The sequence below is a fragment of the Chrysemys picta genome, chromosome 3 (genome assembly GCF_011386835.1).
Source record: "Chrysemys picta bellii isolate R12L10 chromosome 3, ASM1138683v2, whole genome shotgun sequence".
Lineage (NCBI taxonomy): Eukaryota > Metazoa > Chordata > Testudines > Emydidae > Chrysemys > Chrysemys picta.
Genome location: NC_088793.1, coordinates 157,720,709 through 157,738,168, shown reverse-complemented (window position 1 = coordinate 157,738,168; position 17,460 = coordinate 157,720,709). Strand labels below are relative to the sequence as shown.

The 17,460-nt window shown below is 42.7% G+C and overlaps 1 protein-coding gene and 1 long non-coding RNA gene across 38 annotated transcripts in view; one reads left to right on the top strand and one right to left on the bottom strand.

Annotated features, from left to right (window-relative positions):
- The window catches only part of ENAH (ENAH actin regulator), a 182,347-nt gene that overhangs the window by 70,361 nt on the left and 94,526 nt on the right, over nucleotides 1–17,460 (bottom strand). For all 37 annotated transcript variants that reach the window (XM_065590586.1, XM_008175150.4, XM_065590584.1 and 34 more), the window contains one exon: nucleotides 9,186–9,363. In XM_065590586.1, the coding sequence (XP_065446658.1) occupies nucleotides 9,186–9,363 (178 nt within the window). The remainder of the gene's footprint in view (nucleotides 1–9,185; nucleotides 9,364–17,460) is intronic.
- On the top strand, nucleotides 810–13,496 carry LOC135982676 (uncharacterized). Its single transcript, XR_010600203.1, has 2 exons — nucleotides 810–1,013; nucleotides 12,875–13,496. It is a non-coding gene; the product is annotated as an uncharacterized LOC135982676 (long non-coding RNA).

Sequence of the window (17,460 nt, the reverse complement as noted above, 5' to 3'; positions counted from 1 at the left end):
TATCACTATTCCATCTGGGGTTAAATACATTGTAACTATTTTAATATATAGTAGACAACTCAAAAGGACCAAAAAATCAGACCAACCTACCCAATAAGGAAACTGCTACTAAACACTAAAATTCCCAGTGTAACATATATTCTTAAAAATTAGTACATACTACTTTTTAAAAAAAGGATTGAGATTTGCTTTTATAAAAAGCTATTTAAGTTTGGGACAGTTTCAGCACATTTCCTAGCAACAGACGTGCTGATGACTTTTGAGCTGCTGAGCCAGTGATTCGTCCAGGTGAAAAAACTTCCATGATGAATGATTAGTAGAAAAAGGGATAGAGAAAAGTCCTGCACTTTAAAGCTGATGTTATCTAGTGCAGATAAATAGCTTTAACATATGTACATCAAAAGAGGTTTTTGGTATGGAAAAAGAAGGGAAACTTGGCTATGAGCTCCATAAAACAAGCTGGATGATGAGACATCCTGGTTTTCATATTAAGTTAGCAGGCTGGTTAAACATCCTTGCCTGATGATCAAATGCCCAGGTCCCTTTCCCTTGCCACTGCTAATGTAAAGTGCATCTTGAACCAAAATGTATTAGAGTTTGGGCACACCAAATAAAGATATTTATTTGGATGAGAGCTAGCTAGCCAAGGCTTAATCCTGACAAGACTGACATGATACTGATTAGCAGAGGCAAGCAGCTAGAGATGCCAAGAATAATATATGGCCCTTTAATTGAGGTTGTATACCTTTAGTTGGATCAGGTTTATGATGTAAAAATATGGTTGGGCTCTCAGCTGCTACTAGGAAAGCAGGCAGCAGCAATAGCAATGTCAGGTTTGTATCATCCACAGACAGCTTGGGGGTTGCAACCATTCCTTTCAGATTAGGACCTTGCAACTACCATCCATGCCCTTGTCGCTTCAAGATTAGACAAATGCAATGACATTTATACAGAGCTGCACCTTAAAAAGCATTCAGAAACAGAAGCAGAGGCAGAATGCAGCACTCTGCTTGGTAAGTAGAGTACCTCACCATGATTATATTCAATCCATGTTTCATGTGCTGCATGGGCTGCCTATGGGTTTGTGTGTGATTTTTAAGGTGGTTTTGACCTATAGAGGTCAAAATGGTTGAGCCTTTATGTACCGGAATGCCTTTACCCATGTCATGCCATCACAGTTGAAAGCAGCAGAAATATTAGACGTGAAGTCCCACTGAAGGGATTGCTGGCAGGTCATTCTCTAGGAGAGCTTTATGGCTTTGGAATTTACACACTTTGTCCAAAGTTGTCCAAATCCAATGACCTACAGGAACACTGCAAAAGCTCATCTTTGCATCCTCTTTTTTCTTCCCTCAACCCTCCCAGCATTTGGGGAAATTGTTAGGGGGCAGCAGGAAGGGGAAGATTAATTGAGTTGTTTGGTTTGTTGGTAATAGGTTGAGCTGACTGTATGGCTGTGCTTTAGTTATATTTGGTTATTTTTTCTTGTTTGTACTTTTAAAGTTCTGCCAGAAGTCCCTTGAGAATACAGATAGGCACTCTTTATTTAGACTTGTATGAACTAAAAAAGAAATCAATTGTTCAGAACAGACTAATGTAGGATGTATGTGCAGCAGACTGCTAGAACTTCTGCTACAAAAAAAGTAGCAAGAGTATACTTGTGTGTGTCTGGATATACTTTGTACTAAATAGTACAAGTCCCATCAAATTTAAGTAACCTGCACACATGGACCATTATAAATATTTCAGTTAAATGAAAAACTGGATGTGTTGGCTGTAATTGTTAAGGCATAAGAGCACTGCTGAGTCTCATGCAACCTCATTGCATATGTCATTTCAGTCTTGATGGCAGCTTAGTTCTGATGAAGAGGTGATTATTAAAGTTGGGTAATGTCAGAATAAGGAAAATTACAAATTGTTCAATGACAACTAAGAAAGAAAAAAGTGCAGAAATACACCGAACCCTCGCTAGAACGCAGATTTGGGATCCATGCACGGTATCGCGTTAACCCAGGGACCGCGTTATAGCGGAGACTGTGTTAAAATGAATTGCGATTAAAGTAATTCAATTTTGGATCCATGGCTGCGACCGCGTTATATGCGAATTTATGCTATATAGACGCGTGTTCTAGCGAGGGTCCGATGCATGTTTCTATTTTACCTACTTTGGTTCTTATATTATGCCAGGGACTCATACTATGGTGATCGATACCAGTATAAAACTAAGATAGAGGGGTCCAGAATAACATGGCTGCCTGAAGCCTGAGCTCTGAGGGGGATATCAAATTTATCTGCATCCATCAACCCTCAAAACCTATTAAACTCCCCCCAAACCAGCAGATTTGAAGAAGATGGATTCTCCAAAAAATCCAAATATTTAAAAAAGAGATACCTCAACTAAGAAGAGTGTTACTGGCTCAGAATGTGAAGAGCCTTCTCAAACTCCAAGTGGCAGTCAAATCAGGCAGAAATGCCAAGGCTGAAGAAAATCAAATGGCGGGTATTTTTGAGTAGATCTTTGAGTGTAAGGCCATGAAAGAGGATCTGATGCCCAATCTTCTAGCAGTAATGAAGAAAGTTACTGCTGTGAAAAGAGTATGTCACTGTGCCAGAAACTGGCCTAAGAGAAACAAGTGAGACACAGTCATAAGGCACTGATGGAAGACAGACAGAGATGCATCTTAAACTGGATGATATAGAAAACAGAGAGAAGGAAAAATTAAGGGAATAACTGAAAACACTGTTGACTGAAATACAATCTGGTATATAAAAACTTTAATTGCAGAGTCATTACATCTGAGCTCTCTAGAACAGGTGAAGTTGGAGAGAGCACACAGAGTGCTGCTTCCCCCGCCTGGATCTCATAATAATGGACCCAGAGATCTAATTGTGAAATTTCACGATCTGAATATGAAAAAAAGCCAGAGAGCATTCACTGCTCATACTCAGAAGCCGCAAGCTACAATTTTTCCATGACCCCTCTGTCCTAACTTCAAAAAAGAGAAGGGAGCTGGGGGGAAATTACAACAGAACTCAGGATGGCAGATATCCGCTACAGATGTGAATTCCTATTTAAACTCTAATTCAGCTTCCTAAGTCAGTATTATACAGTAAGCAACTTTAAACAAGAAAAAAATACACTCTCAATTACTATCTCAGACATACAGAAGAATATTACAGAAGTAGTAACGAAAGATAAATTGCCGAAAAACTCTTGGCAGACAATGAAACACAAGAAAAGGAAGATAGGAGAAGAAAAGACTCTAGAAACTGTACTGGCATTGGAAGAAATGAAGCTGAAAAAGAAACCTCTAATACATGAGGAATAACCTAAATATTAACCAGAAGGAACTTCTTGGGGGTCACCTAGGATGAACAGTAAGTACGTTAATGTTATGAAAAAAACCTGTATGAAGTTTGTTTTAATTGGGGCCATCATAACTCTGCTGGTAGATTCTAAAACAGAGGAAAATATATTACAGAAGAGGGGATTTGGAGGGATGTCCCAGGGATAGTGGAGATTGGAGAAAATAGAGAGGGTATGGGGAGGAGTTTTTAGGGGTTCTTTGTAAATGATCCCCATGTAAATCAGATGATCAGATAGCAATCTATCCCTAAGAACATATGTTAAGGTCCCACAGATGGAGAATGTACCTCCTTTGGATTGCAAGAGAAGCAGTGCAAGTGTTCATAGGACGAGTACAGGGGTTTCAGATTCCACAAAACACAATCATTTTGGAACTGATTTATATGCTATGTTGGTATTTTATTTATGGATTTAAAGTAAGGGGAGAGGAGAGGGAACCAGGGAGGTCGGGGAGATCATTACAAGAAATAGATAGGGAAGCTTACAAACAGAAACCAAGCCATATTCAGACACACGATCATGAATGCAACATAATAAGAAACGAGAGAAACTAACCATGTAAGGGTTTGTGCCAAACAACTAAAGAACAGTAAGTTTTTCAATAAGCTAAATAGAGACAAGGTGGGTGAGGCAATATCTTTTATTGGACCAGCTTCTGATGGCAAGAGAGACAAGCTTTTGAGCTTACACACAGCTCTCCTTCTTCTTCAGTCATGGGAAAGCTACTCAAAGAGTCACAGCTAAAAACAAGGTGGAACAGATTGTTCAGCATAAGTAGATAACATATTGTAAGAGGTTGTTCAAGGTGAAGTTGCCAGCTAAAACCTTTGGCTAGTTAACACCTTTGCAAGTGTTAACCCCACCTTGCAGGATCATAGAAACTGGGCTCCACCCTGAGCATCTACATAATTAAACATCCCCTTAGCATGAGCCAGCTGGCATAGGCGCACCGCAGGCGTCTCATTGTAGTGTAGACATGCCCTCTGAGTAGCTTTTCCAGATCTTCATAGAATCATAGAATATCAGGGTTGGAAGGGACCTAAGTCCAACCCCCTGTTCAAAGCAGGGCAGATTCCCAGTTAGTTTTTTTTTTTTTTTAAACCCCAGTTCCATAAATGGCCCCTTCAAGGATTGAACTCACAACCCTGGGTTTAGCAGGCCAATGCTCAAACCACTGAGCTATCCCTCCCCTCTGAAGAAGAGCTCTGTGTAAACTCAAAAGCTTATCTCTTTCACCAACAGAATTTGGTCCAATAAAAGACCCATTTTGTCTCTCTAATATCCTGGGAACAACACAGCTACAACCCCACTGCAAACAATATGCTAAATAGTTTTTCTCAATGGCTCTTCCTTATAAAGTAACCTCTCTGAATGTCAAAGGGCTAAACAATGTCATTAAAAGGAATAGCGCCTGGAAGAACATAAAAAACCCACTCTCAGATTATTCCACTCATTTTCAGGAAGGTCAAAGAATGGACATGAAAGGTAATTTGTTTCAGCAGACTTTTTTGCTTCAGCTAAAGAAAAAAACAGGAATGGAAATAATATTTGCTAAACATGCACCTTTTCCATTAAAGATCAATTTAAGGATAAGCAGGGATGGTTTATCTTGTTGGAGGGGGCAACTGCAGGGTTATTAATAACAGTGGGCTCAGTGTATGCTCCCAATCAAAAGCAAACCCCCCCCCCCTTTTTAAAAGGCTTCTTTAAAATACTGCAGCACTTTGTGGGGAAAATGGTTACTAACCTTTCATAACTGTTGTTTTTCCAAGATGTGTTGCTCATGTCCATTTCATGCTAGGTGTGTGCGTGCCACGTGCAGAGTTGCTAGAGTTTTTTCCCCTCAGTGGTATCTGTAGGGCCAGCTCTAGCACCCTCTGGAGTCACACTCTTGGTGCTGTTGCTAGGCTGAACAGGCGCACTGCAAACTAGTAGTGTGGCTGACCAACCACAAACCACAGGAATCTCCTGTGGCTGGGAAATATCCAAATATGAAAGTACGCATCCTTCAGGTCGAGGGCAACATACCAGTCTCCAGGGAGGGAATGATGATGGCCAGGGAGACCATATGGAACTTCAAACTTTTGAGGTATTTGTTGAGGTCTCGCACATCCACAATGGGGCGTAGGCCACCTTTGGCCTTCGGAATGAGAAAATACCAGGAGTAAAAACCTTTCCCTCTTTGTTCCACAGGAACTTCCCCTATGGCCCCCAGTAGTAGGAGGGCTTGCACCTCCTGGGTGAGCAGGTGCTCGTGAGACGGGTCCCTGATGGAGGACGGGGAAGTGGGGTGGGAAAGAGGGACAGAAAGAAATTGGAGGATGAACTTTATTGCCACAGTATTGAGAACCCAGTGGTCCGTAGTTATAGCGGTCCAAGCAGGGAGCTAAAGCAACAAATGGTGGGAAAATAAAGGATGAGACAGATCCTGGTTGCAGGCTGGGAGGTCGCCCTACCACTAAAGTATACCAAACTAGTAAGAACTGTTAACTATCCACTAAGTGTAACTATTTACAAAGAAAAAAGTTCAAAGAACCACTGAATGGGAACCATTTGCTAGAGCAAGGGGAGCATTCCAGCGCCAACACTGGCAGTAAGAAGGAACTGAAGGAGGCCGGCGGCATCCTTATACCGTGCATCTGGGAACCACTCCAGAGGACACCAGAGCCAGTTCCCTACGGATACCACTGAGGGTAAAAACTTCTGGCACCGGTGCACGTGGTGAGCACACACACCTACAATAGAATGGACATGAGCAAGCACTTGAAGAAGAATATATGATCATTTGAAGGACTGCTGGAGCAGGTTAAGTTGGTCACAAACTTATTCAACTTATTTCAACATCTAAACAAAATCTCTTTTCAATGTAAAAAATATATAGATAGATATATGATATGATACTTGCCAAATCAGAATGATGATGAAATAATCATTTTCTCTAAACAGGAAGTCTAGTTTTAGATGCATTAGTCTTATAACCTGGAATCATATTTTATTTGCATATCTTTGTTCAATAGCTATGTAACAGCAAGCAGTATTATGCCTAGACAAATAATCTTTGTTTATGATTTTCACTATACACCAATATTCTCTAGGTTATCCATTCCTAAAACAATTTTTAAAGCAGTTATAGTCAAAGTAAAATAATATAAAGTTTCATAGTGATTCTCCCAGTGCCTGATCTGAAGCCCGTTGATGTTAATGGACTTTGGTTCAGGCCCAGGTTATTTCACATCAAATGTACTCAGTTTGTAAGTTAAAAGATATTTTTCCTAGCTTCTAGCTCAGGGGTTGGCAACCTTCGGCACATGGCCCATCTGGAAGTGGCCACTGCTTCCCGCAGCTCACATTGACTGGGAACGGCGAACCGCAATCACTGGGAGCTACGGAGGGGCCGTGCCTGCAGACGGTCAACGCAAACAAAATATCTCGCGGCCCACCAGCGGATTACCCTGATGGGCCGCGTGCCGAAGGTTGCTGACCCCTGTGCTAGCCTGACAAACTCCAAAGAGTTAAACTGGTTTTTTCCCCTCTTACATCACTAGTATCAACAACTTATCCTTGATAGCAAACTATCTGTAGCTATAGTAGCATGTTCATAAGAAGGCTGTTGTAAGGGATTATGCTGCTACCATTCACATTTTAGTAGCAGTATTTAAGTATGCTAGCTGCGTTCAGAGCTAAGTGCAAACTGAATATTTTTATTTAACTTAAAATGTAGTGAAATATTTAGGTCAGAATGAATTTAGACTACTTATTCTCACTTTATTTTCTTATATTTAAATAGGTCACAATCTGACTTTATATTCAACTAAGCTTAAGGAACAAAAGGTATGAAGCTAAAGAATACTATTTACAAAATAAGGAACATGTATACAGGGAAACTGTAATAAAAGACACAATCTTCTCTTTAGCATTATGTTTACTACTCAATTCTTTCATTTTTGTGCTCAAGACAATCTGATTCTTCTAGGCCTTACCCTTTTCACACATCAAAAGTTCGATATAATCAAAGTTTCTCTAACAATTTAGTTGATGTATGAAGCAGAACATAGTATTTGAAATGCTACTAGTAGAAAGAAATTGTTTTGGTTGGCTAAATAAGTAAGTGGGTTTCACTTGAAGACACAGGTAATATTTTTTGTTGACTAAAACAAAAATCACTTTTCTGAGTAGCCACATCTTACAAAGGGCAAGCATGCCAAAACTTATTCTATTTCAAACTGTTCGCACAGTTTACATGTTGCTGTAATTTCCTTGTCCTTTTCACAAACAAAATATTTGGGTTGAAATAAGAGGTCTCTCCTTAATGGCACAAGCAAGTTATGACTCACTACAGAATCAATGGCAAGTTTGGTAGTGAGGAACAACAATTTTATACATGCATGAGTATCTGGCAGGGAAAATATAAAAAAACCCTGGAAAAATAAATTATTACTGTGACTGAGTCTTGCAGAATTATCATGAAAATGTACCATCACATGCAAAACATCTACTTGCTCATTCTCATAAAGAGGAAGCAATTTTACTTGCTTCCCAAAAAAATTGCCCCAGGTAAACAGCTGAGCAAAATTTTGCATACCAGCTATATTTCTTTCACTTTTCTCTCTTGCATTTAGAACTTTTTCCATTCTCCCTTCCTGCCAGCATACTGCTAATTAAGGTCACATTGTAACTGAAGACATTAAATATCATCTTCATTCCTCATCCAAATTCCCCCCAATGAAGGATTAAGGCAAGAATTTTATCATTTTTTATTTTGATTAAGAATTCACACAAAATAATTAGATCAACTATGAAATGTGTAAAGACTATACATTAAAGCAATGTATTTTTGATTTATGATTAGGGCTAAAAAAAAGCAGTTTGTTTCATTTAAGTGTCCTACAAACTTTCAATATCTTTTACAAATTTATAAACTGGGAATACAATCCAAGACTTGCATTTGGAATTTACTGCATAATTTCTGTTTATTACATACAATTGTTAATCTAACCAAATGAAATGAAGAATACCCAAGTGTCTGAAACTGACAAGTAGTACAGATACTTTTCAATAGCATTTCCAACTGTTCTAAATTTGAAATCTTCCTTAAAAATTTTAACAATCTGGCAGGAACTGTTCTCTACACTGTTTCAGACAGCACATCTAGGTTAGGCTTAAATTCTAAAGATTCCTTCAGAAAACCTTGCAGATATAGCTCAAGAAGCCAGGATGTTGTTACTCCCTGTTACTAGTGGCTTCTTTAAAAGTGAGAAACTGGAATTAAGACAACAATGTGCCTATTAAGCTTACCAACTTAAAGCACTGGATCCATGGGGGCTAAACTCCCAGGATTGGGGAAGAGATGTTAGATTTTCTACATTTGATTTCCCCTTTTCATAATAAATTAAGATCTTATATAACAAAAAAAAGAAATCTGTATAAAATTCACAACATTTTCCCTAGAAAGGAAAATCCTCAAAAACATCTTGAGGAAAGAAAAATTAAGATTTAATATTTAATTTATTTTACACATTTCCACAAGTAATAGATGAACTGCTCTCAGGAATGGTACTTGTGTGAATGATAGTCAAAGCTGAAACATTCACCAGCTGGTAGGAGAGTTTAGGCATATAAATACACAATCAACTGAGGTTTCTGGAGGCACATCCATACTAAATAAATAGTATCTTCTCTACTAAAAAACTCAGTGTGCATTAAGAATCACAAAACTTGGCACTGAAAGGTCAAGAAATTAAAATTTCAGTTTACATTTTTCATCTAATCTCTATATTTGAACAATTTGCAGTCAGAGGAAAAAGTTTAAAAGCCTTACCAGTTTCCTGTGAATTCAACACTTCTAAGGCATGCATCATGGCACTTGCGAAGACATTGGCATCTTCTTTACTGCCAAAGTTAAGACCATACACCTGTCTAGCATCACGCCACTGGTGGAAGGTCTGTGTAGCTTGATTGTACTTCAATCCTTTTGGAATGGCACAATTTATTACCACCTACAATGACAAAGTAAATACTTGTAAGTAAATTTTAAGTCTCAAATATTTACTGTGATTTTTTCCTAATACAATTGAGCTTTAATTACTTTCCTGTAGCCATTTTTGATTATTTAAATGTTTCATCCCGTTTCTAAGAGATACAACAACACTTAGCTACTCATCAGAAGGCCAAGTGAACCTCTCCTTTTAAGCCAAGTCCCAACACTGCCCCAAATCTGTGGTGAAAACCTGGGGGCTGTCAATTTCTGCATAATTTTAAGGTTTAATTTTGTACTTCTTTTAACTATATGAACTTTCTGATGTGAGCCAAGACACCGTTTTCTTTCGGACTTTGAGAAGTATGTACTGTCCCCTTTTCTCTCAGTGGGGTGTTACTTTGCTATCATTAAGCTTCAGAGTTCAGTGTCAACTGCTTTTTCTATGACCATTTCATCAGGAATAACCTTGTAAACTGTGAATGTGTGTGTGCTTGGATATCAGAAGTTGTTTACAACCCACAATCCAAAAGGCTGTCTCTGAGCTTTAACATGTCTGGTGGAGTGGCTTTCTGTGCATAGCAGGCAGGGAGAAAATGAGAGAGCTCTTGGGGGTGCTAAGTAGATATAGGTAGTTTAACAAGGAGATAAGCTTATTTAAACTCATTTGGCAGGTAATTGCAAGGTTTAACATGGACTCCACTCTAGACAGCTAACCACTCTTTGCCTGCCAAGCAAAGTTGAAAGTTAGATAAGAGTGGTGCTATTTGTGAAGCCTCTGGAGGTACCACTCAAGAGATTAAGAAAAAACTAAGGCTAAGGAAGTGGTCTTCTAATGAGCAGCACTGTACATTAAGTGATCTGTTTAAAGTGTTCCAAATATACTGAGATGGGGGTTGCCTTATATATGGTTCACTACAATGACGAAAAAAGTCTGCATTAAAACACAGCAATTATTTACCCTAGACCATATCAGTTGGCTTACAAATAAAAGCAGTGACCATTCTTATTGATCCTCATATCCCTGTGACCTTCATAATGTTTTATAATACTTTAGAGCGTATAAAAGGAAAAAATGCAACTGCCCCAGACTAAAATCCTACATAAATGTGTATGCAAATATGGTGCAACCCTTGAATTCCTGGCAAGTTACCACCGTGACTCTTTAAACTATCTTGGTGCCCTCCCTGATCCTGATCTGCTCTGTGGACTGGTGAGGTGTCTGATATAACTTAGATATATCCAGGGGCCAAAGTTATGGCAGTCACCCAGGCTCCTGAGCTGCACAGAATCTCTCCAGCCACAGCTCCAGAAGACCCCTCTAGATCAGGACTTGCAAAGGAGTCTTTGGGAAGCTGTCTTATGGCAATCTTCTGCAGTTCCTGAATAGGGGACAGCCAGATATGGGACTTTTGGGGCAGAGCGGAGACCCCTGGCTGCCCCTATGCGTAGGAGATGGAGGGGGCACACGCCGCTGCTTCTGGGAGCCACATGGAGCGGCCCCTGACCGTGCTTCCCGGCTGGAGCGCCGGTGCACCGAAGAGGGGCAAGCCCCAGGCCCTGCTCCCCAGGGGGAGCTGGGCAGCCGGATTTAAATGGCTGGCGGGCCAGATCCGGTCCCCGGGCCATAGTTTGCCCCCCCGCTCTACAAGGACGTGTGATGAGACCACATGTCTCTAGACTCCATCTTGGGATGTCAGTAATTTTCCACCGACCGGTCTGGGAACCAAGCTTTGAAACAAAGGGTTACCGCCATATGCAAAAGCTATATAAGGCAGCGAATGACATCATTTGCGGTTCTTCGCTCCCCACAAGACAACCCTGGAAACACCTGAGGAACAAAGACTGAACTGGGGGAAGTGCTGGACACAAGCTACAGAGATTTTTAGCCTAAGAATGAAATACCTGGGGATTCCAGGCTGTAAAGCAAGTGCTAAGTGCAGCTTGCCCCTTAAGAATCTGCAGCCTGCTTATATCATCTCTTAGGCCTGGTCTACACTATGAGTTTAGGTCGAATTTAGCACGACGAAGCCCTTTTTTTGACTTAAAGGGCCCTTTAAACCGGTTTCTTTACTCCACCTCCGACGAAGGGATTAGCGCTAAAATCGGCCTTTGCGGGTCGGATTTGGGGTAGTGTGGACGGAATTCGACATTATTGGCCTCCGGGAGCTATCCCACAGTGCTTCATTGTGACTGCTCTGGACAGCACTCTCAACTCAGATGCAATGACCAGGTAGACAGGAAAAGCCCCGCGAACTTTTGAATTTCATTTCCTGTTTGCCCAGCGTGGAGAGCACAGGTGACCACGCAGAGCTCATCAGCACAGGTAACCATGATGGAGTCCCAGGATCGCAAAAGAGCTCCAGCATAGACAGAATGGGAGGTACAGGATCTGCGCGTCATATGGGGAGACGAATCAGCAGGTTCGGGGTACGAGGAAGATGATGATGATGATGATGAAGAAGACAATGAAGATAGCTCACAGCAAGGAAGCGGAGAAACCGGTTTCCCCAACAGCCAGGATATATTTATCACCCTGGACCTGGAACCAGTAACCCCCGAACTCACCCAAGGTGTGCTCCCAGACCCTGAGGGCACACAAGGGACCTCTGGTGAGTGTACCTTTGTAAATATTACACATGGTTTAAAAGCAAGCATGTTTAATGATTCATTTGCCCTGGCAATCACGGCCAGTACAGCTACTGGAAAAGTCTGTTAACATGTATGGGGATGGAGCGGAAATCCTCCAAGGACATCTCCAGAAAGCTCTCCTTCATGTACTCCCAAAGCCTTTGCAAAAGGTTTCTGGGGAGGGCTGCCTTATCCCGCCCGCCATGGTAGAACACTTTACCACGCCAGGCCAGTAGCACGTAGTCTGGAATCATTGCACAACAAAGCATGGCAGCGTATGGTCCCGGTGTTTGCTGGCATGCAGACAACATCCATTCCTTATCTCTCTTTGTTATCCTCAGGAGAGTGATATCATTCACGGTCACCTGGTTGAAATGGGATGATTTTATTAAGGGGACATTCAGAGGTGCCCGTTCCTGCTCGGCTGAACAGAAATGTTCCCCGCTGTTAGCCACGCGGTGTGGGGAGGGGTGAAGTGATCATCCCAGAGAATTGGGTGTGTGTGTGTGTGGGGAGGGGGGTAGTTGGGTTTGTGCTGCATGTTAACCCGGAAACCGCAGCCCCTCCTTTTACACTGCAAATCCATTTTAAATGACCAACCCAACGGGTCCTTGGTATGGGAAACTACTGTTTGAAGCCATTCCCACATGTTAAGAAGGTTAAAAAAGCCAAAAGACTGTGGCTTACCATGGCTGCCTGCAAGCCAAAATCTGTTGCCTGGCACTGCGTGAGTGATCTCTCACACCAAACTGGCAGGCCCTCAATATAAGAGGAAAAATGTGACCTTGTAACGAAAGCACATGTGCTGTGTAATGTGAACAGCAAAATTTAATGTGAAAGAGTGTACCCATTGTTCTCTAAAATGTGTCTTTTTTAACCACCTCTCCCTTCTCCTCCACCAGCTGCAAATGTTTCTCCTTCACAGAGGCTAGTGAAGATTAGAAGGAGAAAACGGCAGACTCGGGATGATATGTTCTCGGAGCTCCAGATGTCCTCCCACGCTGATAGAGCACAGCGGAATGCATGGAGGCAGTCAATGTCAGAGTGCAAAAAAGTACAATATGAACGAGAGGAGGGGTGGTGGGCTGAATCGCGGGCTGAAGAGAGCAAGTGGCGGGCTGAAGAGGATCGGTAGCGTCAGCTTGCTGACAGAAGGCAAGAGTCGATGCTCTGGCTGCTGGAGCATCAAACTGATATGCTCCAGCGTATGGTTGAGCTGCAGGAAAGGCAGCAGGAGCAGAGACCGCCGCTACAGCCCCTGTGTAACCAACAGCCCTCCTCCCCAAGTTCCATAGCCTCCTCACCCAGATGCCCAAGAAAGCAGTGGGGGGGAGGGCCTCCGGCCACCCAGTCACTCCACCCCAGATGATTGCCCGAGCATCAGAAGGCTGGCCTTTAATAAGTTTTAAAGTTTTAAACTGCAGTGTGTCCTTTTCCTTCCCTCCTCCCCAACCCCTCCCGGGCTACCTTGGCAGTTATCCTCCTAAGTGTGTGATGAATTAATAAAGAATGCATGAATGTGAAGTAACAATGACTTTATTGCCTCTGCAAGCGGTGCTCGAAGGGGGCAGGGGAGGGTGGTTAGTTTACAGGGAAGTAGAGTGAAGGGGGGGCGGAGGGTTCATCAAGGAGAAACAAACAGAAGTTTCACACCGTAGCCTGGCCAGTCACAAAACTTGTTTTCAAAGCTTCTCTGATGCGCACCGTGCCCTGCTGTGCTCCTCTAACCGCCCTGGTGTCTGGCTGCGCGTAATCAGTGGCCAGGCGATTTGCCTCAACCTCCCACCCTGCCATAAATGTCTCCCCCTTATTCTCACAGATATTGTGGAGCGCACAGCAAGCAGCAATAACAATTGGAATATTGGCTTCGCTGAGGTCTATCCGAGTCAGTAAACTGCGCCAGCGTGCTTTTAAACATCCAAATGCACATTCCACCACCATTCGGCACTTGCTCAGCCTATAGCTGAACAGGTCCTGACTACTGTCCAGGCTGCCTGTGTACGGCTTCATGAGCCATGGCATTAAGGGGTAGGCTGGGTCCCCAAGGATAACTATAGGCATTTCAACATCCCCAACGGTTATTTTCTGGTCCGGGAAGAAAGTCCCTTCCTCCAGCTTTCGAAACAGACCAGAGTTCCTGAAGACACGAACATCATGTACCTTTCCTGGCCATCCCATGTTGATGTTAGTTTAATGTCCCTTGTGATCCACCAGGGCTTGCAGCAGCATTGAAAAATACCCCTTGCGGTTTATGTACTCGGTGGCTTGGTGCTCCTGTGACAAGATAGGGATATGGGTTCCGTCTATCGCCCCACCACAGTTTGGGAATCCCATTGCAGCAAAGCCATCCACTATGACCTGCACGTTTCCCAGAGTCACTACCCTTGATATCAGCAGGTCTTTGATTGCGTTGGCTACTTGGATCACAGCAGCCCCCACAGTAGATTTACCCACTCCGAATTGATTCCCAACTGACCGGTAGCTGTCTGGAGTTGCAAGCTTCCACAGGGCTATCGCCACTTGCTTCTCAACTGTGAGGGCTGCTCTCATCTTGGTATTCTGGCGCTTCAGGGCAAGGGAAAGCAAGTCACAAAGTTCCATGAAAGTGCCCTTTCGCATGTGAAAGTTTCGTAGCCACTGGGAATCGTCCCACACCTGCAACACGATGCGGTCCCACCAGTCTGTGCTTGTTTCCCCGGCGCAGAATCGGCGTTCCACGCTATGAACCTGCCCCAGTAACACCATGATTTGCACATTGCTGGGGCCTGTACTTTGTGAGAGGTCTATGTCCATGTCAATTTCCTCATCACTCTCGTCGCCGCGCTGCAATCGCCTCCTTGCCTGGTTTTGCTTTGGCATGTTCTGGTTCTGCATATACTCCAGGACAATGTGCGTGGTGTTCATAGTGCTAATAATTGCCGTGGTGATCTCAGCGGGCTCCATGATCCCAGTGCTATGGCATCTGGGCTGAAAAAAGGCAAGAAACTATTGTCTGACGGAGGGGAGGGAGGGGCGAGTGACGACATGGCTTACAGGGAATTAAAATCAACAAAGGTGGCTGTGCATCAGGGAGAAACACAAACAACTGTCACACAGAATGGCACCCCCAAAGATTGAACTCAAAACCCTGGGTTCAGGCCGTTGATTTCACGGAGGGAGGGGGAAGCAAATGAATACAGAACAAATCTGGTCCATCTATTTTTTAGATCTTAAGCTGGCAGCAGATGGTGCAGCATGACTGATAGCCATCGGCATCTTCTGGGTGCTTGGCAGAAAATGCTGTATTATGACTGCTAACCATCATCGTCAAGACGGTTCAATAGGACTGCCAGCAGGACTGAGTCTCCAGGAGACAAAACATATCTGCCCAGGTGCCTCTGACTGAACTCACTGAGGAATATGACGATGATGGATATCAATTGTAATACACCATCCACTGCCAGAAGGCAAGGAGCTGCTGCTGTATAGTAATGCAGCCCCATGTCTGCCAGCACCCAGATAGCCGATGAAGGCTACCAGTCATACTGCACCGTCTACTGCCAAAAGGCAATTAGCTGCTGCTGTGTAGCAATACAGTACCACATCTGCCGGCACCCAGATGACATATGGTGACGGTGAGCTGAGCTGAGCTGAGTGGGCTCCATGCTTGTCGTGGTATGCTGTCTGCACAGGTAACCCAGGTAAAAAGGCGCGAATCGATTGTTTGCCGTTGCTCTGACAGAGGGGGAGGAGCCTGACGACATGTACCCAGAACCCCCCGCTACACTGTTTTTGCATCATCAGGCATTGGGATCTCAACCCAGAATTCCAATGGGCGGCAAAGACTGCGGGAACTGTGGGATAGCTACCCACAGTGCAACGCTCCGGAAGTCGACGGTAGCCTCAGTACTGTGGACGCGGTCCGCCAACTTAATGCACTTAGAGCATTTTATGTGGTGACACACACAATTGACTGTATAAAACCGATTTCTATAAAACCGGCTTCTATAAATTCGACCTAATTTCGTAGTGTAGACATACCCTTAGGGTGAGAATCTGCTATTCATATCCAATCTATTTAGTATATTATGTTTAGTTTGCATTTTGTGTTTATTTGCTAGGTAATCTGCTTTGATCTCTTATCACTTAAAATTGATCTTTTGTAGTTAATAAACTTGTTTTTGCTCTGTCCAAACCAGTGAGTTGGAGTAAGGTGTGTGGGAATCATAATTCGGGGCAAAAGGCTGTTGCATATTCCTCTCCAGATTAAGCTCATAAAATTCACCCCCTCCCTCACGCTGTAAAGTTCCCTCTGCAGCGCAAAATGGTATAATTTGGGGTTTATACTCCAGAGGTAGTGTGTGCTTGAGAACTGGAAAGTAACCTTCCTATGCCTGGTCTAGCCAGAGAGCCTGCTTGTAACTGCAGCTGGGTGTGTCCCTACCTGTATGTATGCTAGTGAAAGTGCAGGCTGGAGGGCTTTGTAGCTTGGGACACCAGTACAGTGTGAGAGGGAGACCAGGCTGGTGGGTCAGAGTACTCAGTGGTACCCCAGGTCCAGGTGGCACTCAGGGGGAGCCCATTACACCTCCATCCTCACAGGGTCCAGGAGCTCAGGCTCCAGTCCAAGTCTGAACATCTACACAGCGATTTTTCAGCCCTGGAGCCTGAGCCCTGCGAGCCCGAGTCAGCTGACCCAAGACGGCCATGGGTTTTTTAATCCCTGTGTAGACATATCCTCAGATTCCACAGTGAGTTTGTAGGGTTGGCAGTTTGAAACAAAATCTTTACATGTAAACTGCTCGGAGTTGATCTGAAAGCCATTAATACCAAAAATATGTACCTGTGTGATACCAAAGACATTTTACAGAGTAGAACTGCATTATTAAAAGATTTTATGGGCTCAGACCACAAAGTTTTGTATGCAAACATGGTAAGAGATTTCCAGAATAGAAGACTTTCTACATTTATCTATTTGAGAAAACATGGACCTTATTCTGCTTCCATTACATCAGCTTAAAACCACAGTAATATCAATAGTTATGTCTACAGTCACACCAGTTTAACTAAAACTGCATTTTGTCCATATTTCTTTAATTGAAATTCCCCAATGTACATCTGCATTAATTTACAGTTAAGGTAGTTATACTCAAGTTCTAGCCCTTATTTAGTAAGTTTACTGCTGTTAAAGCTAAACCTTGAGAAGTATGGAAGTGATCAGTTAAGGTAACATTTTATTATTGTTGTAGTTTATGCATTTGCTTAATATTGATGTGAAAATTCACCAGAAACATTCCCATAACCACATTAGGTCTAATTCACAAAATGTATAGTACCAGTGAATTTTCAATATACGCATCAATATACACTTTTCATGGGACATGATAGCCACAGATTAGTGACGAGTAGGTTAACAGTTTTCATACATTCCTTGAGAATCAAACAATGTAATTGGAATGTATAATGTAAATGTTGACATTAATACTAAGTAAATCATTAACTGTAAGAG